Here is a 27,197-nt window from a genome sequence, read left to right on the forward strand (position 1 = left end):
GGGGGGGGGGGTGCCCTACCTGGGAGATGGTACACTGTCACAGAAAGAACCCCTGCAGCACAGCGTCAGGAAGGTTGCTGAGGAAACGCAGAAAGAGTGGAGGAAATATTTAACTCAGTTCAGGGGCGGCAGCTGGTCTTGAGATTTCCAAATCTGCAGCCACTGGCCTTATTAAGTAAATAATGAGCCTGGGTTGTCCCTGGCTCTATGATTGAATGAGACTGGAAGGGAGGGAAGGTGAGGGGTGGAGCCTCAAAACACTGTTAAACTTAGTCTCAGTTCTATGGCAAGTATCCTAACCAACTATAATCTTTGACTTAAAATCAGACCAATAATAGCTTCCTACCTTAACCATCCCTTTTTGGAATTTGCCCCTACCTGTAAAGTCCATGGAACCAGATATATGGGTTCATTATACAACTTCTCTCCTCTGAATGATTCAGACAGAATGAAGTCTCAATTTAGACCAGCAGACAATAGCTCACCCTTTTCCCTTTCGTCTCCTCCCTTTTCTTTTACATTCATTTGTGGTTTTCTGAGGGGGGCGGGGTGGTTATTTTTGGTTTGGTTTGGATTAGGTTTTCAAGTTAGAGTATCTCTGTAGTCCTGGAGCTCACACTGTACACCAGGCTGGCCTACACCAGGCTGTAGATCCACCTGGGTCTGGTGGTATTAAAGGTGACATTCATTAGTTTTATGAAAAGCATTCTCTTATAACAAAGCACAGACAGGACACTATGAATACATGTCACGATACATAATTTTATTCCTTTAACAAGTATCTTTGAGAACCCAAATAACAAATACTGCTAGAAAGCAAAAATAACAAAAAGCAAGATTCAGCACCCCATTCTCGTTGTTGTTCCTTTTCTCTTTTAATTCCAACAATATATACAGAGCAGCTGGAACTCGGAGAGCTCAAGGCCAGCCTGGCTTATATAGTGAGTTCTAGGCCATCCAGAGTTACAGAGATCCTGCCTCAACAAAACAAGTAACTTGATGGAAAGAAAAATTTAAAGTTTACAACCATCCAGGTAAAAAGATACTGCCTAATTTAAAACTACAAATTCCTTGTGGTGTCCTATACTTATATTAGAAAATATACATAGAAAAGACCAAATTGTCTATGTGATAAAAAGTGGAGATAGACATTTTTGGATCCAACTAATGTAGTTATATGTTGCATAGATCATTTTGAATAAAATCAGAGCTTTGTAACAAAGGAGGAATTTTCTTAGTCTGATAATAGATCCTCTAGACCAGCATTTCTCAAACCTGTGGGTCATGATCCCTTTGGGGTTGGACGACCCTTTCACAGGAGTCTTCTAAGACCATCAGAAAACAGTGATATTTACATCATGATTCATAATAATAGCAAAATTATGGTTATGAATCAGCAATAAAAATAATTTTATATTGGGAGTCACAACATGTGGAAATAAAGTGAAGGGTTGCAGCATTTGGGAGGTTGAGGACCACTTCTCTAGACCAAATTCAACTTCCCATTATCATAGGATTGAAGTGGCCTGCCAAAGCCATGTTTAAGCCATGATCTCCTGAGTCCCACATTTCTAATTTCCATATCATCCACCCTACAGCTAAAACTTCTAAATATAATTCATAAACTTTACAAATCAATGTGGTTAATAGGTAAAAAGCCACTTGACAGCCGGACTTGGTGGTACATAACCTTAATTTTGATTAAGGAGGTTGAGGCAGGTACACCATGAATTCACCTGGGTTCCATATAGCATGACACTTAAAAAATAAAGAAATAGACAGGCTATAGTAACTTCCAGCTTTTATTTTTACCATAAGAAGATATTTCAAGCCAAATTTTTATTAGTCAAATATAATGGTTAAAAGTAAAAATAATCAAATGGTAATATTAAACAGCAGTAGCACATTGTTATATTTTATTAAATGTTAAGAAATTGGACAAAATATCTTTATTGTTTTGATGTTCTTCTATAATACCAACCAAGAAAACATTTTAAAACTATCTCAGAAATCATCTGCTATTTAAACAAATATTGTTGGGCATAATCAAATTAACAGAGTCCTCTTCCATAGTTTAAGAAGGGCTAAGCAATTTAGGAGTAAAGGATAAAGAAAAGAACATGTATATAATTTTTAATTTACATTTTTATACAATGTGCCAGATATTTGACCCTCAAAATAAATATTACACACTTCATGTTAATATCTATCTTAAAACCCCTTTGAAATTTAGAAAACGTTACAGTTTAATACATATTTTCTCTAGCAAGAAGAGCCCAGCAGTAACAGAAACAACTTCCAGCTGGTGTAGGCACATTACTTGTGCAGGGTATTTGTGATCACCGTAAACCTCTGCTTCAGGAACTCTCTTTTTTGTACTAGAAAGTTTTCAATAATATTGGCTTCTTTGAAGAGTCCATCTATCTCATCAATGTAAGATGCATCTACTGCTGCTCTTTCACTAATAGGGAAAAAGTTGATATTAAAACAAGTTATAAAGTCTAGACACATCATCAATATCATATTCTTTATAATGTATCTGTTAGCTATTTCATTTTCATTGCTTTGCCCATGAGAGAGCTTCATTAATTTACTAATATTCTTCAGGATAAGTTAAAGCAGTCTAGAAAATATTTTGGGTTATTTAAAACACAGAAAGTGTATCTTATGTACTATAACTTTAATAACAAATTATATAAATTATTAAAATTAAGCCATTGTTCAGGTATAGTGACTATCCAGTAGCTTATAAAGCACCTCATAATACTTCATATTCTCAGACCAATATTTAGATTCAGCCTTCAAATGTATAGTGATAAAATATAAATATGTGAAATATTTATTTTTACTGTAACCCCATTAATTTCACCAAATCATACCATTCTCAAAGAGATATCTGTATAAAATGGAGATAACACTATCATCTAGAGACCAAAATATATCCACTCTGGTATTAGCACTAAAAATGTGACAAATGATGTTGGGACAAGTTAGGGATTACTCCCTTAAAATAATTAACTGATCTATTGTAAAGAATAGAGACAGAATTGTAAAACTTTAAATTTTTAGTTACCAGATACATTTTTAAGCTATATAATTAAATTTTTCACTACTAAGTTTTCAGGAGAAAAGGATTTCTAATAAAAAAAAACTTTGAAAATACCATAATTACTTGCCTTAAAACCTTTGCATATGTAGACAACATCAGATTAATTTCCTTGCTCATATCTGTTCAAAAAACGGAGTAGGTTATAAAATCTACCTTCTGCATGATACAGTCAATATACATAAAATATGCATTGTTTATACATCACCGCTCAAATCCTTCTCCAGAGCTTCCTCTTTATAAAAGAGTCCAGAACACTCAGAGAGAGATGAATCTGATTTCCCAAGAGAGGATACCTGTGGACTCTCAGACAACTGAGGCTAAAAAAAGAAAGAAACTAGATCAATGGTAAGATCTTTAAGACACATATATTCTATTTAAAAAGCAAACTGAGCATTTTTCAGAGGGACTGGGGACATGGTTCTGTACAACAGTTTATCTATCACACTATGGCTCTAGGTTCAACCCCCAGTACTTCAGAATTAAAGATGAAGCTCTATGCTTGGAATTGAGGGCTAGTTCAGTGGCAAAGCACTAGACTAGGTTCCAGCACTGAAAAAAATACCAAGGGGAAAAATACTAGAGATGGCATACCAGTCATTTAAATTTTTATCATCAAAGAAACCTTTAAACACAAGAGACGCCTTCTGAAAATGCTAAGTTTTGTTTAGATTTTGATAATGACTATTAATTCAATAAAAAACAGCCTTGTATCTCATGACAGTGGATATTTTTTATAATAATATGATGACAATAATTTAAACAACAGCCAATTGGTTGCAAAATTATGCAATGTAGACTGGCAGATAGCTCGACAGTGAAAGAAAGCACTCATCACTAAAATCTGAAGATCTGAGTGTGATTCCCAGACCTGCCTGTAAGAATTTTACTCATCTTAGCAAATAATTATGCATGTAAAGTCCCATGTACCAAAAAAGATAAAGACTTACTCTGGTTACATTTAAGGCCACAAGCTACCAAGAAATCCCCACCTAGACTTTTATAGGTCTGTTCTCAGTGAAAAAGTTAAGTGGAGTCAACAAAGTGGCTGCTAGTACAATCCTACCTCTGTGACTATGAGAACACTAAATTCTACTGATCAAGAGCACTTTCTTGAGGAAAAGAAACTTCAGAAATAGATAAAATACAGTAAGAGGCTCCAGGGGCATAAAATATACCTCCAATTCTCTTGTCCTCTTGCAGTTTCTAGAGTCGGGTTTTACAAGGTGGTTTGCCATCATCCTCTGAAGACACAAATCTTAAGTTTAGAGAAATTCCAAATTTAAGTATTAAACCTCTTGTGTTGTGGGAACACTTCTGTTATTAATTACTGTTCTGCTGGTGTGCCTGCTAAACTTAATTTGCCCCCTAATTTATTCTACCTCTCAAAACTCTTCATTAAAAAACCCTCTGGGTCAGTAAACTCAAGTTTTATCACACGGCATCCAAGGACCTCCATCATCTGAGACCAACTTACTAATTGTACAATTTTAACTACCAGCCTATATAAAACGAGCTCAACTAACCTCATTGGTAAGTCTATCTTGTTTCAGCACTACAACATTTAAGATTCTTCTATCTTTATACACTCTTAATGTTAAAATTAGATAGAGCTCCCCTCTTTCTGTCCTTTCTTAGTGGGAAGAAATGGCTGACCACGTTTAAACAAATAAACTGGCCTATCCCAAAAACAAGACCTCTTCATTCTTCTAGTCAGACACTGTTTCCATTGCTGTACCCTTACCTTAACATGCTATAAAACTGCTTTCCCATAAATTCTGAAGCTATTATCCTAGTATCTGAACTGTTAAGGTTCAAACTTGAAAAGACATTAGAACTTAAAAGGATAGACTAAATCTCAGTGCTGAAGGACTATTTACATTCACATTATCTCTTTCTTTCTTTTGGGGGTGGAGGCTAGACACAGTTTCTTCTCTGTGTAGCCCTGGCTATCCTGGAACTCACTCTGTAGACCAGGCTAGCCTCAAACTCAAGAGATTCACTTGCCTCTGTCTCCCGAGTGCTGAGATTAAAGGCATTCCCTACATACCCAGCTCTGTTTCCTTTAAATACAATGAATTGGATAACTGTTGAGAGTCTGAGTACTTATATTAGTATGCCTATGACGGAAACAAAAGCAAAACGCAAATTATAAAGATGCTTCTAAATACAGCACAGTACTTCTGCGTGCCTACCATTATTTTCCCAGTACTAAGCTGAAGTGCAAAAAAAAAAAAAAAAGCACATGTGAATGCACCGGCGTTCCTGAAGAGTATTTCAGAGACACCAACCCAAGGAAAATGTCTCCTTCCCCTTTTAGTTTTCCTTTTTCTGCTTCTTTCCTATTTCAAATTAACAGAATGTATACACACGTCCGACAAAACTTCTATAATTACGTAATTCTGTATTTGTAAAAGTGGTTTCTGTCATAACTTAAGACTCCTGAATAGTCCAAGTCTGAGTTAAACCTGTGTGAAAACCTGAGTGACGGGCGGCCATGGCCATCGCCCTGTGCAGGCAGTAGTTGGTTCAGCTTCGGGTTTTCTGGGACTGAGAGTCACCACATACACTAAGCTAGCCTGGAACTCACTGGGTAGCCGAGGCTAAATTCTAATTCGCAGCAATCCTCCTGTCCCTGTGCCTCGAGTGCTAGACTGCTCCTCCAGCATTCTATTGTTTTCTTTCCAACGCTATTGTCTCCTCGCGCCATTTCCTGCCTCTTTCCCTCCCTCCCTCACATCTGCGACCCCACACCAGGCCCCAGACCCAGAGAGACCGCTCCCATCCCCACTCACTGCTTTCTTTCACACTCATGACTTCCCTGTCACGCGCGCTTACCCTCTTGCCCCACTCGCAGTCGAAGATTCCGCCACGACCCGCCTCCTCAGAGTCGCAACATGTGAGAGCTTCGCGCTCCTTGCGCAGGCGCCGAGGCCGCGGCTCCCAGCAGGCAGCGCGCGAGCCACGTGACAGCCTCGCAGAGCCGATCAGCCTGGAGCCACTCTTCCGTTTATTTCCCGCCTTTTTCTTCCAACTCGGAGTCTTCAAGAAATAGAAAGGTCCCTTCCCACACTGTGGAGAAGGAAGGGTAACCTTCAAAACTGGTCTGTATGAAGGAGAGAGGCATTGCTCTGGAAAGCCAGTCTTGGACCGGGGCCAGGAATCTCAGCAGATGAGCATTAAATATTTCCCACCAGCTCCTCTCAGGAAAGAGCATTCTGGGCATAGTGTGTGATAACACAGGAAACTCGGCCGGTTCCTCCAACCCACAGTCTCTGTCAGTGTCCCTCTTTATCCTTGATGCTATCAAACTCACCAAATCACACCCTTAAAGAAAATAAGTTTATGAACTTAAAAAAAAAAGTCAATTTGGCTGACCTAATTAACCTTCAGAAAGTATTTAGTAATTCACATGGTTCATACATTCGTGACTTACCTTTATTGGGTACTGTCACATGCCGACTTTGACCTGCAGTTTCACAGACAAACTTCCTAAACTCTTTGCAGTTAGTTGACCTGGCACTGAACCAAGTATATTGCCTCATAAAACAAAGGTCAGTGGCACACCTCCACGAAATCCGAGAGCATAATTTTACATTTCAGAAGGCTGTTATTTAACACGTGGGGTTTTGTTTTGGTTTTTTCCTTTTGTTTATTTAAAGGTTAGCATTAAGGCTGGGAAGTGAGCAGAAATAGAGAACATTGGCCTAACGAGAATGTATCTTGCTCGATATGGTAGGTGTCAGGGTACTTGAAAGTTCGTTATCTGTGTTGAAATTTTTACTACCTATATATAGTGCAATAATGGGGAAAAGTTATACATTTTTCATAAAGTTGATTATATTCATTTTACAGGGCTTCCCTGGCCTTGGGTTCATTCTCCAGCACCCATTAACCAATGCATACATGTAAATCCAGCACTGGGGAGGTGGAGACTAGAGGAGAATACATTTAAGGTCATCCTTTGCTACTTTTGAGGCTATCCTGGAATACATGAGATCATATCAAAGTTTTTAAGAAAGTCCCTCATTAGAAGACTATGGGTTTTCTTTCTTTCCTTTTTTTTTTTTTGATATAAACATGAAATAAAAATGTAAGGATTTAACATTTTTTAGCTTTATATTTATATTTATACTTAGTAAATATAAAGTTCTCCGCTCAGTATTTTGTTTTGGTTTCTTGTGTGTTTGTTTTGGGGGTAGTCATGCTTCCTAATCCAGGCTAGATTGGAATTTATAATCGTCCTGCTTCAGTCTTAACTATTCTATATTATTATCACTAGCACTGTTGGTTTTTAAAGCCCATTAAATCAAAAAGTCTGGGCGATGTTGTATTATTATCTTCATACTATAGTATATCTAAACAGGCAATTAATTATTTGGTTCTTAAAATATTTCAAAGGAAAAAGACCTACTGCGTAAATTTTTACCAGACTAAACGAAAACATATTATTGTTGTTGTTGTTGTTGTTGTTGTTGTTGTTGTTGTTGTTGTTGTTTTAATGTTACCTTCATTGTGTAATAAGTGAGTAGTGAGAGGGTATGGAGGGTTATGGTAAGCCAGTGCCTTAGAATCTTCCAAGGACTGTCAACAAGTCAATAAAATACACAGGGTACAGAAATGTATAGCTTACTCTACAGCATAGAAATCAAAGAGCCTTGCATCAAAGTACAGAAATGTACCAATTGTTTCTGTGCATCTCTAGAGCTGGAAGACGCTTTCTGGCATCTGCTTCTGATCTGTTGCTGCGTGTGCTGGAGATTGAACCCAGAGCTGTGTTCTTGCTAGCTGAATGCTCTATATCTGAGCTGATCATTCTGTGTGACACTGCTTCATTCAGTCTTTCGGATCACTTGGGGAATGAAAACTTGTCTAATTTAAACTCGGTCACACTGGTGTTTCTACCACATTCTTTAAAATGTTAGTTTTTCTTCTGGTAATCCATTCACCACGCCCTTCCAGCCATCTCACTGCAAACTTCCTTTGTAATCACAGCTATGGACATGATGGTTTCACTTTAGGAAATGAAAACTGTACCCTGCTTTAAAAAAAAAGAAAAAACCTTCAAAACCACCTTCTTACACAGCATTTTATTTCCTAACTTTAGAAGCTCTCATACTATTTCCGTACTGGCAGAAATAATTCACTTTGCTAATTCCACTGCTAACCAAGCAACAATTTAGCTGTGTCCCAGCAAAAAGTCTCTAAGAAATACTGCTATTATTTCAGGGCAATATTTACACTCTGTTCTTTAGAAATAACACTTTAGAAGATGACCTCAATGAGTTGGTTGCAAGGCTGTATCAGTGAGTTAAAGAAAAGACTTAAAAATCATATTTCGTGTATTTTAAGTCAGAAATTTGCCACCATCCTAGGAATATCAATTTTGTGTCTGTGTTGGGAGACGGGAGCCTGTAGATGTCCCAAGGCTACAATTTGCATGTGGTAGTAAGGGGGCAGCCTAGGATGTCTTTGCTACTGCATAATCCAGGCTACCCAGCCCTGGAGCTTCTGGGGGTCCTCCTGTTTCCATTTCTTGTTTCCTGTAAGTACACTGGGGTTAGATGCTAAAGCTACTACGTCCAGCTTTCAGTCAAATTGTTACTCAAATCTTTTATTCAAAAAAGTTCTAATGGTGGGGCTGAGGAGAGAACTCAGTCAGTAGAGTTCTAGCCACACAAGCATGAGGACCTGCATACAGCTAATTCAGATTAAAAATAACAATAGTGCCTGGCATAGGGCCAGTGAGATGGCTCGGCACGTAAAAGCACTTTCTGCCAAGCCTGAGTTCAGTCCCTGGGACCCATGCGCTGTAAGGACCGAACCTACTCAGGCAAATTCTACACACACACACACACACACACACACACACACACACACACACACACAGAGAGAGAGAGAGAGAGAGAGAGAGAGAGAGAGAGGAAAACAACTTGTAAAATAGTTTATTAGCATAAAGGCTAATCTTGTCATCCCAGCACTGGAGGTCATCAGTTCCCTGGGTCTCACTAGCCCACCAGCTTAGCTAGCCAAATCATGTGTACCGCATGTCCTAGGGAAAGACTCTGTCTCAAAAACCATTATGGATAGTTCTGAGAACAACACTTGAAGTTGGCCTCTGCCTCTACATGAATGTACAATTCCCCTACACCCCACACATATACACACACATGCACACACACATGCACATACAGGAAAAAGTATAATGCTTCAGATTATAATGCTATAGGCATCTCATATGGTAATGGAAAAGCTTTACAAAAGTAGTCACTGAGAAGTAAATCTGAAGGGCTTCTATCAAGGGTCATGTGACACCATGTTGGCCTGGGAAAGTAAAATCCTGAATAAGGTCTTAAAGAGGAAGAAAGAAAATACTAAACAAAAAATATTTTATCCCCCCCAAATATATTTTAGGTATAATGGCTATAGTATAAAAAATTACTGCAGTATGACTATTATTCAGTGGTATTAGATAAAGAAAATTCATGTTGAAATGTGCAAGAGCCTCCAAATCTATAGGCTAATAGAGAAAGGATGCTCTAACTAACCAACCGGATTCATTTTCTTACATTGTATGTACCTGGCTTTCTGAAAGAGGCATGGGTCCATTCCTTGCAGAAGAGATGGTTCATTGAATAGTGGCATTTACAGTAAAGGAAATGCCTTTGTTTTCTAACAGTTTGCATCAAATCTCTCATGCCAGGGGAAAAGAGGCACCATGTGAAGGCGGGCCTGAGGCGTGCCAAGGGCAGTCTCCTCCCTTTGCCTGCCCTCTTCCTCCTCTGTGTTTCTCACAGGCGCAGCTGTACCCCAGGGTGCAGTTTCTCTGTAGCTCCATGCTTTCCGTAATCCTAGCTGCCTGCTCCAGCTGCTGACAGGACTGCCATCTTCTGCAACCTCCAGGATCAGGAAAAAGAAAGAGGCCTCGAAGCTTCCAAATCACTTCCTCTTGGCCCAGGTAAGATGTGTTCCTCTTTATTTGGACACGCTAGCATGACGGTAATCACAGAAGGGACAGAAGCAGACATGAGGTTGTTTTTCTCTATCTTTATTAGATGTGGGAGAGTGTCACTTCAGGACAGAGATTCTCTTTTTCTCTCTTGAAAACTACTAAGGACCCTGAAGAGCTTTTGTTTCCCTTGGCTATTTACCATATTACTGTAATGCACTGTGTTACTGTGTGAGGAAGTAAAGCTGAGAAATTGTAATCTGGTGGGGTTTTTGTAAATAGATCACATGTATCCTTAAATGACAGTTTTTAAAGACAGCCATCTATCCTGGACACTTTACAGCCTTTTGTATATTTGCAAATCTCTTTCATGTTTAGCCCAATGGAAGGAAGTGGGGTTCTTCTCACTTTTTCCTCAGACTGTTGCAATGGTACATGGAATTCGCCTCTAACACTATCTTGTCCACTTGTAATAGTAGGAGACCTAAAAAGCAAACAGCATCCAGGATTACTAGAAACAGCTCGGGCTACTCTGTGAACCACTAAGAACCTCTGCTTTGGAACGTTGAAACAAGCTTTTCTTTCAAGGAAGCCTCAAATCCAAACTCGGTTCTCTCAGAGCAAACAAGAGCTTGTGCAAGGTTGATAATCAGTGAGCTCTGCAGCAGAAGACTTGGGCTGGTCTGTGCCTGGATAATATGATAAGATTCCCCAGCAAGACTTTTATTTCGCAGGGGAAGGGCTAAATAAATAAATCATCTTCTATTTTCAAGTCATATAACAAAACCAATTAAGACATCCTTAATCTCTTTACTTTCTGCCTATTTTCAGCTGGTCAAGTCCTACGCTACGCTCCTTCAGAATATCTTTCTTTCTACCTGCAGTGCCTTCCTATTGCTGTTAACATAACAGTCTGAGTCTTCCATAAAACCCTCCATGTTCTCCTGCTCACTTTAAGATAGGACTGCTCCACCTGCCACCCCACCCCACTCTGTTCCCCTCCCACACAAGGAGGAGGGGAATATGGAACACCCAGTCTTCTTTCACACGTACTCATTCCAAGTGTGTGAGTTTCACTTGACCTTTTTTCATCAAGCCTATATTTAACAGTTGATTAAATATACCTGTCATTAATGATCTAATTTTCTGGTGTGTTCTGCCCCTATCCCGTCTACATCCCACAGACATACGTTTGTCAGATGGAGCAATTGTCAAGGGTTAACTGACTTGCTAAACTGAAATATCACCTGGCCAGTGAGACGGCTCAGCAGGGAAGCCGTGTGTCACAGCCTGCTGACCTGAGGTCCGTCCATGGATCCTTTATAAAGATGAAAGGCATCCCTGACCTCCACACAGGAGCCACCATAAACTCATTACACACACTAAATACAGGTTTTTTTGGTTTGGTTTAGTTTTGTTTGTTTGTTTGTTTGTTTTGAGACAGGGTCTCACTGTGTATATAGCTTTGGCTGTCCTAGACCTGTGTAAACCACGGTGGCCTCTTACAGAGATCTGCCTGTCTCCCGGTGCTTGGATTATAAGCGTGGACTGCCACAGGTGGCTAAATAAGGGTGTTTTTCTGAAAAAGGAACCGAAATGTTGAGTGTTGGTCTTGCTGAAGCCAGGCTGACTTCCCATGTGATTGTGGAGACCGTATCAGACCCAGCTGTCCAGTCCATGCCTATTCCACAGAACTGGAGTTCCACAGACAGGACAAATGGGATCAGAGTCTCTTTCCAAGTTCAAGGCATCTTACTTTTAATGCAATATTACCTTTTAAAACTCCTAGCAATTTGAAAATACTGCCTGAATAATATACTGTAACTGTGTGTTGCCTTCCAGTGGTCCTCAACCTTCTTCAGACATTCCTCAGGTTGTGGTGACCCCCCACCATAAGATCATTTTGTTGTTATTTCATAACTGTCATGTTTCTACTGTTATAAATTGTAATGTAAAATATTTGCGTTTCAGAGGCGACCCCTCTGAAAGGGTGGCTCGACTCTCACAAGGGTGGCAACCCACAGGTTGAGAACCACTGTAAGAGGAAGTGGCTACCGGGGCATTGGTCCCCCATATAAATGGCTCTTTCCTGGCAGCTTTAACTATAGCCTAGAATTGCAGAATGATGGGGCTGGAAAAAAAACTTAAAGTTTGACGTCCAGCTTCCTTGTTTTTCAAATGAGGAAACTGAGATCCCCCACCCCCAAAATTAAGTAACTTGTCCCAGGCAAAATTAGAACTCATGTAACCTAATTTTCCTCATGATATTCTGTCACCTCCTCTCTGCCAAAGGCTTTTCTATGATTTTCAAAGGCTTTTTCTATGATTTTTTTTATTTTGAAAATGTAATTTTTTCCTATACACTCCTGGAAGGCTCTTTATGAGAACATTAGGTGAACGCAGGGGAGATGAGAAGGCTGGCAAAGCACTCAAGGGCCTGCATTCAATCTCCAGAACGCAAACTTGAAAAGCAAACAAACTGTGCGGAGGGTTCACACTCCCAGTGCTAACATGACAGAAACCGTGGGATCCTTGGAGCTTGCTGACCGTCCAGCACGTTCCAGGACACTGGAGGTCTTGTCTCAAAAAATGGGGTGTGGCCAGCAAGATGGTGCAGAGGATAAGAATGTTTGCCACCAAGTCTGGCCCCAGAACTGACTTCTGCAAGTTGTCCTCTAACCTTAGACATGGGCACGTGCGTGTGCGCGCGCACGCACACACACACACACACACACACACACACACACACACGAAATATTTTTTCTTTATTTTTTAAAAGGATGATGGTACTTAATGAATAATACCCACAATTGTCCTCTGGCACACTCATGTGTGCACACACACACATGCACATGTGCCTTCATAGACATTTACACACACATACATGTGCAAGAGATTACTAGATAAAATGTTCAAGGCATTCTTACCCACTGGGAACTGTACCTCATAGATTAGAATTAAGAAAGCAAAGAAGCATGCATGAGAAAGAATCAGGGTGGGGGAAGGGAAGAGGAGTAAGGAAGAGGAAGACTTGACATCAAGATACACTGAGGGCTAACCGGAGTAGGAACACAGTGAAAAATTCACAGTGGATACATAAAATTAGTCAGGAAACAAGGAGAGTGTATTTGATTCATTTCTTTTCTTCTTAGGTCTATTTTATGTTTGCAAATGTACGGTTATTCTCTTTAGACACACCAGAAGAGCACATCAGATCCCATTACAGGTGGTTGCTGGGAATTGAACTCTGAGCCTCCTGAAGAACAGTCAGTGCTCTTAACCGCTGAGCCATCTCTCCAGCAGGGAGAGTATTTGATTAATGTGTTTTTAGGCTTCCATTCTTTCTTTCTTTCACTGGACTTTAGAGGACAGTTTTAAGGACTGTCCCCCAAATAGAATGTATTGGTTGCACTATGGCCCAGGAGAATTTTTAAAATTCAAATGCTTTTCTCCTCCCCAAAGAGATCAAGCTTGCATAAACAAGATCTATTACCTAACTCTCCTCCCCTGGTTTTTTAATCAAAGGAACTGCAAGATCCTCTAAATTAAATTAGGCAAAATCTAAATAAGGTAATAGGAAAATAATGGTTTTAACTTTATAAGCAAAACGAAATAATAGGAATGTTTTCAAATTAAACACTCGATCTAGAGTGGCATGATTTCAGAGCTACTAGTGCAAACTGCTAGCACTAATGCTGGGTAGAAGACGGTGTGCCCTTGTGGGATCATCTGCCTCCACCATTGTGGAGTAAGTTGAACTATTGCTGACCTATCTCAGAAGCTCTCCCACTGAGCCCTTGCTCTAACATCTCTCCCCATTTTTTAATTTTTTTTTTAATTTGGGTACAGGAACTGAGTTACCTAAGCTGGCCTTGAACTCACTCTGAGTTACCCAAGCAGGCATCCTGTCTCATCTGCCCTTGTGACTGGTGTCACAGGCCTATGCCATCAGACTGTAACTGGTGTCACAGTCCTGTGCCATCAGACTGGATTTTAGTGCTATTATTAAAGCAGTATTTTATTACAGTGTGTGCATGTGCATGAAACAGGTGTGTGGGAGTCAGAGCACAGCTTTTGTGGAGTCAGTTCTTTCCACCTTTATGTGGTGTCTGGGAATTGAACTCAGGTCTCCAGATACAGATGGCAAATACCCAGAACCTTCTTACCAGCCACATAATACCATTGATGTCCTACTTGCTTTATTTTCTTTTTGCCTTTTTGAGACAGGGTCTCCCAAAACCCATACTGGACTCCAGTTTACTGCGTGGCTGGGGATAATCTTGAACCTCCTGCCTCCTTTCTCCCCTGGCCTTTACCTACCCTATGTGATTACTGATTTACAGGAACACACCCAGGCTTGAATATTTTCTTAAATGATAACAATGTCACCAAGGTACTAAGGAGCCTTGTTACTATTTGTGATATGAACAATCTCTGGGTATACAAGCAAGATGCAAGAATACAGTCCTAAGGTGACTAAAGCACCACCGTGACAAGGCGTGAGGAGGATGAACTTTTCAAAGCATGGTTAATAACGCCTCACCGTGGGCGGAAAGAAGGCATGCATCCACGTTAGTGGCCATAAACATGTGCACCCTGAGAATGGTGCCTCCACACTGTTACATTTATTACCAAAGAACAAAATAATCATGGAAGCCCGTGGGGTCATCAGAAACCCAGCCCTTTCTGAGAGCTGTGACTACACTTACATCTTGTGTGGTAAATGGTGAAACCTCAAGCCTTGGTCCTCCCAGCCCCCCTGCTCCCCAGCTCTCCTGCCTGATCGCTAGCCCTCCTTCATAGAAGCCCTCCCCTGCCCTTGACGCAGCTGTCCTCTGCTCATGCTGCCCTGAGTGACGTCACTGTGAAAGCTTCTCCAGCAGCAGCACAAACCGGACCCTACAGCATCTGTCCTGTTTTGTCTTGTCCACAGACACGTGAGTCACTGGATGCTGGGAGTTAAGTTTTGTTCAGAGCTAAACCCACAACTGACTCATATTAGCGAGTGATTAAATGATTAACAAGAACTGTGGGAGAGAGTGTTTTGTTTCTTTCTTTGTTGTTATTTCAATTTTTAAAGGGCAGAGCCTCATGCATGCCAGTCAAGGCCACTGAGCCACATCCCTAACCTCTGTTTTTTTGTCACAGGGTCCCATTATGTAGCCCAGGGAGGCTCCTCTCTTAATTCATGATCCTATAGCTTTGGCTTCTCATCGTTGGGATTACAGATGTGTACCACCAGGCCCATCTAGGAGTAGTTCATTAATAACTTATTTTCTATGTATGGATATTTTGCCTACATGCATGCCTGCTGCCTGTGGAGTCCATGAGAGGGCACCAGGTCCCCTGGAACTGGAGTTACAGATGGCTGTGAGTTTCTACGTGAGTGCTGAGAATGGACCAGGGTCCTCTTGAAGAGTAGCCAGTGCTCTTAACCGCTGAGCTATCTCTGCACATCTAGGAGTGGTATTTTTAGGGTAACTGAATCCTTTTCTAAGGTCATTCACCTAATAACTAATTTAATAGTCACTACAGTAAAGTAAATGCTAGTCATTTAAAAATCCAATCTTTGTCTCTTGTGTTTGCTGTATTCCAGGCAAATCGCTTTTGAAAAATATGTCCATTATATACATTAAAGTCGAGAAGACAACACAAGCCGTTATCTCACTAATAACAAACCAATAGAGTCCTTTTACTCCTCCTTCTAAAGTCTTCTATGCTCATATTTTTTAAATCTAGATTTTGCATCTGAAAAAAAATTTGTTTGAATCTGGCTTATTTCACATAAGATGGTGACTTCCAGTTTCAGCCATTTTTCCATCGTTAATGTAATCCATCCTTTTTGCATCTGAATAATACTCTGCAGTGTAAATATGCTACATCTTTATCCACTCACCTGCTGACGGGCACCAAGGCTGATTCTATAACTTGGGCCTCGTGAAAAGTGGCATGAGTAATGCAGATATGCAGGTATCCCTACTGTGTGTGACTTGATCCCTACTGTGTGCGACTTGATCCCTACTGTGTGGCTTGGGTATATTTAGGTGTACACCAGGAGTGATATAGCAAGTTAATATGATAGTTCTATTTTTTTGGTTTTTTTGAGAGACCTCCATTTTTATTTCCACAGAAGTTAAACTAAGTTACATTTCTACCAGGAATGTAGAAGAGCTCCTTTTTCTCTACATCCTCACTAACATTTGTTAGGAACTTCTCTTTTGTCTTGTTTTTCTTTTTCTCGATGATTGGTATTCTGGTGGGGTTGAAATGGAAACTCAGTGTAACTTTTACAAGATTTAATTTTTATTATTTTAGGTTGCGTGTGTGCATGCAGCTGTGGGAACTAGAGTCAGGTCCTCTGCAAGAGCAGTGTGTGCTTTTCCCACTGAGCCATCTCTCCAGCACCTCAATGTATTTTTAATATATATTTCTCTGCTGGCTAAAGATATGAACTTTTTTTCATACATTTATTAGCAATTTGTACTTCTTTTGAAAACTGCATATTCAGTCCATTTACCCATTTATTGACTACAATATAAATATATTTAATAACTATTCACACTTGAATATAAGTAATGAACCTAGATTAAAGTGTTAAAACATCAACCAAGTAACAAATACTTTAGGTTAATTTAATTAAAATTAAGTTTTTCAACTGAGGTTTAATTTCCTTCTTCTATTGAAACTACTTGACCTCAGATTTTGCTAAAAAAAAAAATAAATGTAGAGCACATATTTATAAATACTATTGTTTTAGTCAGCTAACAAGCTGATTAGCTAGAAAGAATACATAAATTCAGACAACACATATGCGCATGCATGCGCTCGCGCACACACACACACACGCACAGAGACAGAGACAGACAGACAGAGACAGAGACAGACAGACAGAGATAGACAGAGACAGAGAGACAGAGACAGACAGAGACAGAGACAGACAGAGACAGACAGAGACAGACAGAGACAGAGACAGACAGACAGACAGACAGACAGACAGAGAGGGGGTAATAAGTTTTAAGTGCTCTCTGATGTGAAAAGGCACATCCTGTCCATCCTGTCCATCCTGCCCTTGGCTCCACTCTAATTACCTGAACATCTAACCAAGGCCGCTCCTCCAGCACTGACATAGAGACCAAGTCTCGACCACAGTCTTGGTAACTACAAACCATCAAAACAATTAAGAATTTTGACTCGGTCACCACCCTGCGTGCTCCATCCATTAAGTGGCTTCACCGCAGGAGACACCAGCTAATCCTCTGGTGTAGGGAAAGTTTGAAGTTTTCCCCTGAAGGTACCATGTTTGAGTCTGCTGAAATAAAACTGTAATTAACAGATTACCAGGAGCAAAGGCTACAGAAGATTAGCAACACACACAGGCACCTGAGCTCCAGAAGCCAGAGAGGAAGTAGGAGTAAGGCTTGCCCGTGGTGTTAAAGGCAAAGAGTGGACCCAGAGTCAAATACAGCTGTGGTAGCACACAAGGCTGTGCCGGTGTACACTTATACTCCCATCCCTCAAGTGGCTGACACAGAAGGACTGGTATTCCAAGGCCACCGTAGGGTAACAGCACCTGTCTCGAAAGAGAAAAGGCAGCAAACAAGACTGAAGGTTTAACTTCGTCTTCTTCAGTGGATCCTGAGTTTAGGGGGCAGGGAAGCCCAGAGGGTTCTTCCGCATGTACTGTAGGAGAGAAAGAGATCAAAGGAACGTGCCAGTGACCTTGGGGAGCGAGCAGGGAGACCTGAGGCTGCTGCTATCACCTAGCCTGTTATTTGTCACATTAAGTTAAATGCAGGAAACTCATTTAATTGGAATAGTTTTTAAAAGCCAAGGAGGTGGATGCTATACAGGGACTTATGTAGCAAACTCATTACATAGCCCTGAACTCCTGGTCCTTCTGTCTCAACCTCACCAGTGCTGTCCAAAAAAACTTTAACAATTTTATGTAGTGTTTTTGTGTTCCTTCTTAATACATTAAGCAACGAGATCTATCGGGGTAATTTCAACGTAATAGAGAACTTAAACCATATTTGAGGACTCCAGTAGCAACCGTAGCCTGATGATAAGGGGGCATTTCTATTAGTGGCAGTGTTGGGGTTACACTGAAGACACTGTGGTGTATTTGCCATATAACACAAGGAGGGGTGCTACATTTCAGCTTAGAAACAGATGAGGATAAACATGTGTGCTTTCTCCCCAAAGTCAGGGATTTCTCATACATAGAGCTCCAAGACAATTCCATGACAAAATTCTGAAAGGCTACACATGTGTAACTGTAGAATAGGGTGAGGGAAAGCAAATTCAAGAGTATTATTTGTTTTTGCAGAAATGTCATATTTATGTATTACTCATTCACAGACATAGACAACCCAGACTTCAGATCAAAAGTTGCTGCTGCCTGGGGAGGGGACCCACCTTTCGGCCATCTCCCACCCTGCCCCAAACGCCAGGTGGAAGTGCCACTTTTTATCACCTCCTCTCCTTTACCAACCAAGTCCTGAACCTTCAGCGTCTCATCTACAGGAGGCCGCTGAGTTTTAAGTTCAGACAGAACCGGTTCCCATTTAAGGGTGTATTTCTAGCATCCTCAGGGAACACCAAACTAATAACTCACTAGTGAGCCATAGTCACCCTTTAAAATATTATTTAATGAGATGGCACTCTCCCCATTCCAATCGCTAATGATTTGTGAAAGAATACAAACACACGTGTTATAGACTGATGCTTCACATTTATCAAGCACCTGCCGTGGTCATCAGCATCCTGGATGATGAATGACGTTCAAATGTGGAGGCTTAGAAAGGCAGCATTAAGGGGCTGGAGGGATGGCTCAGCAGTTATTGGCACTGGGCTACTCTTCCAGCACCCGCCCCCCTGCCATGGTAGCTGGATCCAGCGCCCTCTTCTGGACTCTATAAGAACTGCATGTGGTGCATAGACATGCATATAATCAAAACACCAAATATATAAGACAAATTAAAAAATCTTTTTATTAAAAAAGAGAAGGTCAGGCGTTCATTCATTTCATGTGTACAAAGAGCAGTCTTGGCCTCCTCACAGGTGACCCTTTGCCTTCCCTAGGAACAATGGCTGCCATACCAGAAGAAGGCTCTTGTGTCAACTTCAAAGAAATGATGTTTATTGACAACACACTTTACCTTATACGTAAGTCTAAACCAGCATGACAAATGCAGGGCTCCAATACGGGTACAAGAAGAGAACTCATAAAGTGAGCTTATGCTCCTGTTTGTCATCAAATTCTACTGCAATGTTAATGTCCCCCAAGGTCTCAGTGCCTGGTCCCATCTCAGGGGTGGCACTCTGACAGTGGCTCACCAAGATGGTGCCTGGGGCCCGTCATGAAGATCCCACGAAATTGTGTCATTGAGAAAACCCTGCTTCCCAAAAGAAATGCTAGTCATGATATTCTAGGCCTAGAGTTCTGTGTACACCATTCATGTGAATATACTTAGCCAGAGAGAGGGAGGGAGGGAGGGAGGGAGGGAGGGAGGGAGGGATAGAGATTCTTTTGATTAAGTTTCCATGGGGGATTTGACTTCACTGAAAGTTCAGCTTTCTTTGGAAGCTTCCTGGAAAAGTCCTTAAATATTTTTCCATTTAAACAATAAATTTAAAAGAAAAGTTTGCTGCTTTATTAAAAAATACTCTAGCTATGTATTGAGATTTACAAATCCTGGAGTTTTAGCTCTCTTTATTATTATTATTATTATTATTATTATTATTATTATTATTATTACTATTACTATTATTATTATTATTATTATTATAATGTATGTATATGGGTGTCTCTTCTGCATGTATGTCTGTGCACCACATGTATGCAGTGTCCATGGAGGTCAGAAGCAGACACTAGATCCCCTGGAACTGGGTGGTGTGAGCTGACATATGGATGCTAGGAATCAAAACATGGGTCCTCCAGAAGAGCGCTTACCTCCTGAGCCATCTCTCCAGCCCTGGATTTCAGTTTTATACCTAACATATCTAAGCACACATGAACCCTAATAGGCTTAGTTTTGTGGGATCTTGAATGCTTATCAAATCTGATATTCCTACTGGAGGCCAAAAGAGTCCATCGCTACTACACAGAGGCTAAGGAGTGAGGAGTGGGGACCAGGCAAGTCCCCACTGTAAGTCTGGGGCCAGTCTAATCTACAGAGTGAGTTCCAGAAGAGCCAGACCTATATACTATGTCCCTGTCTACAGAGAGAGTTGGGGGAGGGGAGTGGAAGGAAGATTAGAGCTGCAGAAGGGCAGGAGAGAGGGGACATGTTGAGCTGAACTGTATAATCTAACATACTGTGTTTCTCTTTTCCTCCCTTTAGCTGAAGATAATGGTAAAGTATACATTTATTTTTCTTTCTTTGGAAATTAGAAGGCATTTGAGACACATCCACTGTCAGCAGGGAGAAACTGTCCATAGGGTTGTTTCTAAGGTAGTTAATAATTACAGTTGTATTAAATTCCTACGGTGACAGCATAATAAAGCTGTAACTCCTCGGCTGATAGACTTATAAGTTGTTTCCATCTTATAACTCTTGTCTACAGCACCAGCGCGGGATTCTCGGAGATCTCAGCTGTCCGGTTTGGTTTGACACTGGTTCAATAGACTGACCCAGAACTCACTATATTACCTGGACTGGCCTCAACCTTGTGATCCTCCTGCCTTAGTGTTGTAACAGTGTTAGCACAATGCGTCTAAACTCCCTGTCCAGGATAGGAAGTGGAAATGCCAGGTTGACAGAAGAGAAGGAAGGGTTGGCAAATCAAAGCTTCGGCCCACTACTCGGAGTGCAGGTGGGCTCTGTCGTAGACGCTGGGACACTTTCCCAGTATTTTTCTTTAGACAAGGAGAAGAACTGGTCTAGTGTAGTGGAGCACACGTAGGAGGCAGAGGCAGGCAGATCTCCGAGTCTGAAGCCAGCTTGGTCTACAGAGCAAGGTCCAGGACAGCCAAGACTACACAGAGAAGTCCTGTCTCGAAAGAGAAAAGAGATGGGGGTGGGGGTCAGGGGAGGGAAGGAGAGGGAAGGAGAGGGAGAGGGAGTGAGGGAGAGGGAGAGGGAGTGAGGGAGAGGGAGAGGGAGAGGGAGAGGGAGAGGGAGAGGGAGAGGGAGAGGGAGAGGGAGAGGGAGAGGGAGAGGGAGAGGGAGAGGGAGAGGGAGAGGGAGAGAGAATTCCCTGTAGGGAAAGTATAAAGATCCAGAAAGCAGCAAGACTTGAAGTTGCAGCTGTAAACTGAGACAGTGCTCCACTGGAAAACCAAGTACTGCCCACGGGTGAGCCTGTCATGGGACAGTTCCCACATCTGCATAAGCAGGTTAAGGATTCACCGTACTGACAAGATGCCATAATGAAGTACAATGCGAAGTTAGAAGGGAAGGGCAGGGCAGGAAGGAGACGAGCTAGGGAAGAGCTCCCAGGGGCAGGAGACGGACGGGACAGCATAAGTCAAAGCGTAAGGAAACAGAAGGGTAGGAGGCTGCTCAGGAGAGTAGTTCTGAGCACAGACAGGAAGTTCTGTGTCTCAGAAGCAGATGAAAACAGCAGTTGGCTTGCTTGTTGCTGCATCTAGAGGTTTAGACTGACTCTGGAGAACGGTAGTACTAGGTCTATTTGTTGATCTGGGAAAAACAAAAGAACAAAAAGCCCTAACCATCAATGACTCGATGTATATTTTAGGAGACTTGGAATCAGACCACTTTGGCAGACTTCACTGTACAACCGCAGTAATGCGGAGCATAAATGACCAAGTTCTCTTCGTTGACAAAAGAAACCCGCCTGTGTTCGAGGACATGCCTGATATCGACCGAACAGGTACTTTCCCCCTGCTTACTTATAAACACAGAGATGACCACTATTCTCTCTCCATTTTACTGCCCATACTTTCAAATATTGCCGCCTTTGACCCATCCTTAAATGGAGAGAGAGCCACAGTAGTAAATATAATTCCAATTTCGAGAGCGCCCATATTTTTAGTTGGAAGGAGGAGTTGGGTCCAATACAGGCACTGCAGAGGCCACGTCACTCTGAATCTACGTGTGTATCACTCCTTCCCTTGTTTTAACCGCATCCTCTGAGGAAGAGCCCTGTCAAGTTGGAGGCTTCATCCCCATTGGTTATAGCTAAACACACTGCTGACACCATCCAAACTCAAAATGAAAAGCAAAGCAGAAGCCATAATTTGAAATAAATGAACCTGCCGTCTGTCAGAACACAGAGCACCTCCCTCAGAGGATGGCACGCTCACCGTGTGTCTCAAGATATAAGTTCCAAATCACATGCTTCGGGGCCTGGTTGAATGCATATTTTTGGGGGGGGGGGGAAATCCTATCCTAAGGTTTTTACCTCAGCAAATAGGTTTTTAATATTCTGTTGAACATTCAACAGTTAAACACAGTCTTTAGATTCAGAATAATGTTCTGTTTGAGGGTTGGTTTTGTTTTTGTTTTGGAACAGGATCTCACCATGTATCCCTGGCAGCCTTAAAACTCTATAGACCAGACAGACCTAAAATTCAGAGATCCGCCTACCCCTGCCTCCTGAGAGGTGGAAACAACAGTGTCTGCATCCACACCCAGCAGGGCTCGTGGAATCTTTAACACACTCAAAAGGATATCAGAGTATCTTTAACAGACCCAGAATATCTTTTTTTATGTACGTTGGTGTTTTGCCTGCATGTGTGTCTGTGTGAGGGTGTCAGATCTTGAAATTACCGACAGCTGTGAGCTGCCATGGCCTCAAAGCTGAACTCGGGACCTCTGGAAGAGCAGTGCTCTTAACCACTGAGCTGTCTCCCCAGCCCCGACTCAGAATATTTTTAGCACACTCATGTTGCCTACTCATGGTTCATAACACCTTGTAAGTGTGTTTTAAGGGGTGTCTGGCCAGTGGGGCATCATGTCTGTCGACTGGCCAAAACTGAGTGCAGGTTAGCGATTGGTCGATTAAGGTGGATCTAGCCTTTGGCTAAATTTCTACAGATGCTGATTTGGGGAAAAACTATTGTAAGCAGTGGTCTCACTTATTAGTATTTGTTTCAGCCAACGAATCCCAGACCAGACTGATAATATATATGTACAAAGATAGTGAAGTAAGAGGACTGGCTGTGACCCTATCTGTGAAGGATGGAAGGATGTCTACCCTCTCCTGTAAAAACAAAATCATTTCCTTTGAGGTAAGATTCAGTTTCATTTGGGTTTTAGTCCTATTAATGGACAAAATGATAAAATCCAGGGGTCTTCAGACCAACCTTTTATCTAGAGCGGAGAGCAGAGATAGCCACTGAAATGGATGGTAGCGGGGAACTGTCAAGCCCTTTGGCCTAGTGTGATGATACTTGGTTGTCTAATTTTATCTCTGAGCTGGTCAGAGAGAAGTGACAGCTGAGTGTTTTCTTTTCAGAAAGGGTTTTTTATATCCTAGACTGACTTTAAACTAGGTTTAGAGTTGAGGGTGACCTTGAACTCTTAACCCTTCCATCTCTACTCCCAGATGCTAGGATTAGAGGTGTGTGTCACTGTGCCCGGGCTGATGCTCCGGGTCTCCCACTAACACAGATCCTAGCTACTGTGGCCATAGATGGGGTTTGGATAAGGCCCAACTGCATCTCCTGATGAATCACTCGGGTTTCATAGTTCTCAGCTAGACTTTGAGCTGAAACTTGGTCCTAGATCAATCCTGCAGCTTACAGTCTCTCCTTAGGCTGTGGTTTAGCCGACCCAGTTTCAGAAGCAGATGCTAATGAGAGAGTACTCTATGTGACATCAACGCGAGGCCATACTTGTTCATAAAAAACCATGACTATCAATTCTAACGACTAAGTTGAGTTGAAAGCCCCCCCCCCAACCCCTCAGAGTCATCTACACATCTTAGGGGGACAGGATGCTTTTTCACTTCTGAGATTTCTCCATCAGTCCATAGGATCGTGGCGATCTTTGCTACCATGGAGTGGAAATTAACTCCAAAATATTAGTTCTATGACTGACATGGATCGAGCAGTGCCCATATTTTCTAACACACCCTGAGAAATAGACAAGATGTAAGACTAGGAAAAGCCAGGCGCTGCTAGCAGTTACAGACCCAGTGTGAGGGACCTACAGCTTCCAGACACCTAATCCTGATAGATCCTGGTGTCTGAACAAAAGAAAGAGGAAGCAGCACTTGGCCTTTCTGGGCAGGACCCAGCTAAAGGACTGCACTCAGGACAAAAGTAGAGACTACTGTGCAATGTCACGCTTGGCAGAAAGGCAGAGTCAGGGGCCATAGACTGAGTCAGTACAGCTGGGCTATTGGGAAACCAAGACTCAGTCACAGCACAGCCACTGGGTTTAATCATGCCACAGCCTAGTTCCAGGGTCCGAGGAAAGAGGAAGCTGAGCCTCCTGACACCTCCTGCATCTCGCCCAGAGCTACAGAGCTTAAGGAGGAGGTCATCAGTGTTTTTAGCTACTGACAACGGAGAAAGGCAAGAATGGAAATTAGCCCGAAGAGGTGGCTAATTTTGCTAGAACTTTACTTCATCATTAGCAGACACAGACTCCACTTGGTGGAAGAGAACAGAAGGAAGCTCTCTAGGCATAGGGGAGTCAGGAGGCCTGCGTGCGAGAGAGTGTTCCAGGGTAGAAAAGGTCAGAATGGATGGGAAGAGTGGAAGTTAGGAATTAAAGGTGGTCGGCACTCATACTATTCTATATGCAGAGTGTTTTTTCTTAACTTTTGAAAAAATTAAAACTGTTTTAGGTTTGTTTAGTAATATACTTCTAAAGAAACTTACATATTCAATTTGTCAATATCCTCTTTTAAAAAAATATTTCATTTCGCGCGCGCGCGTGTGTGTGTGTGTGTGTGTGTGTGCGCGCGTATGTATGTATGTATGTATGTATGTATGTATGTATGTATGTATATATGTATGTATTCTGTTTCTTCGGAGGTCAGAGGAAGAGTCAGATCCCCTGGTGCTGGAGTTCAGGCATTTGTGAGCTGCTCCCACGTGGATACTGGGAGCCAAATTGCAGGCTTCTGAGAGCACAGCAGCAAGCACTCTTTTTTTTTTTCCAGAGCTGGGGACCGAACCCAGGGCCTTGCGCTTGCTAGGCAAGTGCTCTACCGCTGAGCTAAATCCCCAACCCCGCAGCAAGCACTCTTAACCTCCGATCCATGGCCCCTGTCCCGGCTGTTTACATCCTTAAAAATTATGTGTTTTGGGGCTGGGGATTTAGCTCAGTGGTAGAGCGCTTACCTAGGAAGCGCAAGGCCCTGGGTTCGGTCCCCAGCTCCGGAAAAAAAAGAACCAAAAAAAAAAAAAAATTATGTGTTTTGTGTTTTCTCCACAGGAAATGAATCCACCTGAAAATATTGATGATATAAAAAGTGATCTCATATTCTTTCAGAAACGTGTGCCAGGACACAACAAAATGGAATTTGAATCTTCCCTGTATGAAGGACACTTTCTAGCTTGCCAAAAGGAAGATGATGCTTTCAAACTCGTTTTGAAAAGGAAGGATGAAAATGGGGATAAATCTGTAATGTTCACTCTTACTAACTTACATCAAAGTTAGGTATTAAGGTTTCTGTATTCCAGAAAGACGATTAGTATACACGAGCCTTATGATAACCTACTCTGTATTTCTATGACAAAATACCTGAGGCCGCATGATTTATAGAGTAAACAAGTTTAATTGTCTCACGTGTCCAGCCCAATTCCTACTCCCTGGAGAGTTGTCCTGGATGCATCACTACATAGAAGAAAAAAGGAAAGGAATCAGCCACATGTGAATTAGCACATGGATGAGCCTTACTTCATAACAACTGATTCTTGAGAGAGGTATTCAACCCTTCCAATGCTGAGGCCTTACACCCTAATCATCTCCCATCTCTTAGATATCTCTCTGGCCACATTATGTGTTATTTAGCCGTTATAACCGTTTCACTGTGAAAAGTTTAAACACATCAACCTTATTAGACAGTTCGTACTGCCTATTACCTCAGCTCCAGCACCTTCTTCTGGGCACCCAAACTCACGTACACACATGTACACATACGTATGTACACACACATCACTCCCGCATTAAGCGACTATCCAGCAGGCAGTTGAGGTCCCAGCGGAGAGACTTCCAGGTGAACTGGCACAAGAACAATGGAAGGTCACCCCACACCCTGTTAGTCCACTGAAACTGCGACTCCAGTGTCCTGATCCTGCTGGCTTGCTGCTTAAGCTTTGCTGCACCAGCCACTAGCCCCTCACTATTGGGGTACCCCCAGGGGACAACGCAACAACCTTGTCATCAAGTTCACAGTGGCTGGCAGGAAGGCTGGACAGCAGGTTCTTTTTGTTTGTTTGTTTAAAGAATTTACTTTATTTATATGACTACACTGTAGCTGTCCTCAGACACACAGAAGAGGGCATCAGATCCCATGACAGATGGTTGTGAGCCACCTGTGGTTTCTGGGAATTGAACTCAGGACCTCTGGAAGAGGAGTAGGTGCTCTTAACCACTGAGCCATCTCTCCAGTTATATATCCACGTCCTGATCCTGTCTACCTTAACATCGTGGTCAGGATCACAGTGTGGGGCCCTTTCCAGGGAAGTTCCAGAGAGTCTTGTGGCTACATCTCTTAATCCAGACTTCCTCACCTGGTTCAAAGGAATAGGGGTTAGGGAAGGAGCAGACTCATAAACCTGGCAGATGGCTGGCCAGAGTTGCTTCTGGACTCTATGGGGGGCTTCTAAGGATTTTAAAAACTTGTGTTGGTCCTGTTCAGCTAAAATAACAGACTGCAGCATGGGAGGGGGCCTCCCATATAGGATCTCAAAGGGGATGAGACCTAAGTATAGGGGGTGTTCCCCGCCCTATATAAGGCATAAGGTAGGAGAGATGCCCAGGCACTACCATTTCAGGGGTTAATTTGGTCAAGGCCTCCTTCAGGTCTGATTCAGTCTCTCTACTTGCCCTGAACTCTGGGGTCTGAATGCACGATGTGATTTCCAATTGGCCCCCAGATTGCTAGAGATTGAGTTACCTGAGAGATGAATGCTGGTCCACTGTCAGATCCAGGCAGGGCAGGCAAACCATACCTGGGTATGATGTCTTCCAGAAGCTTCTTTGCCACTACGCTGGCAGT

At 42.0% G+C, this 27,197-nt stretch overlaps 3 protein-coding genes across 13 annotated transcripts in view; 1 reads left to right on the forward strand and 2 right to left on the reverse strand.

Moving 5' to 3' along the window:
• The window catches only part of Bco2 (beta-carotene oxygenase 2), a 25,027-nt gene extending 24,947 nt beyond the window's left edge, over nt 1-80 (reverse strand). The window contains exon 1 of the mRNA NM_001127712.1: nt 20-80. The gene's annotated coding sequence lies outside the window, so the exon portion shown is untranslated. The remainder of the gene's footprint in view (nt 1-19) is intronic.
• Nucleotides 1-25,758, forward strand: part of Il18 (interleukin 18) — a 27,204-nt gene extending 1,446 nt beyond the window's left edge. Inside the window, exons 1-7 of one of the 10 annotated variants that reach the window (XM_039080944.2) lie at nt 9,926-10,064; nt 14,884-14,992; nt 19,137-19,220; nt 20,399-20,410; nt 21,756-21,890; nt 23,117-23,250; nt 25,409-25,758. In XM_039080944.2, the coding sequence (XP_038936872.1) occupies nt 19,142-19,220; nt 20,399-20,410; nt 21,756-21,890; nt 23,117-23,250; nt 25,409-25,633 (585 nt within the window). In that variant the 5' untranslated portion in view covers nt 9,926-10,064; nt 14,884-14,992; nt 19,137-19,141 and the 3' untranslated portion in view covers nt 25,634-25,758. Of the gene's footprint in view, nt 1-4,341; nt 10,065-10,170; nt 15,438-17,447; nt 19,221-20,398; nt 20,510-20,621; nt 20,871-21,755; nt 21,891-23,116; nt 23,251-25,408 lie in introns of those variants that run through there. The other 9 variants (NM_019165.2, XM_039080940.2, XM_063265005.1 and 6 more) reach the window with 9 other exon arrangements.
• Nucleotides 1,145-6,078, reverse strand: Tex12 (testis expressed 12). 2 transcript variants are annotated; one of them, NM_001191106.2, is made up of 5 exons: nt 5,945-6,041; nt 4,285-4,364; nt 3,315-3,426; nt 3,177-3,228; nt 1,145-2,461 (listed from the first exon to the last, which is right to left on the reverse strand). In NM_001191106.2, exons 2-5 carry the CDS (start codon nt 4,345-4,347, stop codon nt 2,317-2,319), a joined length of 372 nt encoding a protein of 123 aa, NP_001178035.1. In that variant the 5' UTR covers nt 4,348-4,364; nt 5,945-6,041; the 3' UTR covers nt 1,145-2,316. The 2 variants fall into 2 exon arrangements, with proteins under 2 accessions (NP_001178035.1, XP_008764560.1); XM_008766338.4 differs by having other exon boundaries at nt 1,785-2,461; nt 4,285-4,350; nt 5,945-6,078.
• Nucleotides 25,759-27,197: the final 1,439 nt, after the last annotated feature.

The sequence above is a fragment of the Rattus norvegicus genome, chromosome 8, assembly GCF_036323735.1.
Source record: "Rattus norvegicus strain BN/NHsdMcwi chromosome 8, GRCr8, whole genome shotgun sequence".
Taxonomy (NCBI): domain Eukaryota; kingdom Metazoa; phylum Chordata; class Mammalia; order Rodentia; family Muridae; genus Rattus; species Rattus norvegicus.

Coding starts and splice junctions, on each gene's coding strand:
- Tex12 (NM_001191106.2), bottom strand. CDS start 4,347: ATGATGGCAAACCACCTTGTAAAACCCGACTCTAGAAACTGCAAGAGG. Junction 3,229..3,314: donor TCTGGAGAAGGATTTGAGCG/GTGATGTATAAA, acceptor TTTTTTGAACAG/ATATGAGCAAGGAAATTAAT. Junction 2,462..3,176: donor ACATATGCAAAGGTTTTAAG/GCAAGTAATTAT, acceptor TTTCCCTATTAG/TGAAAGAGCAGCAGTAGATG.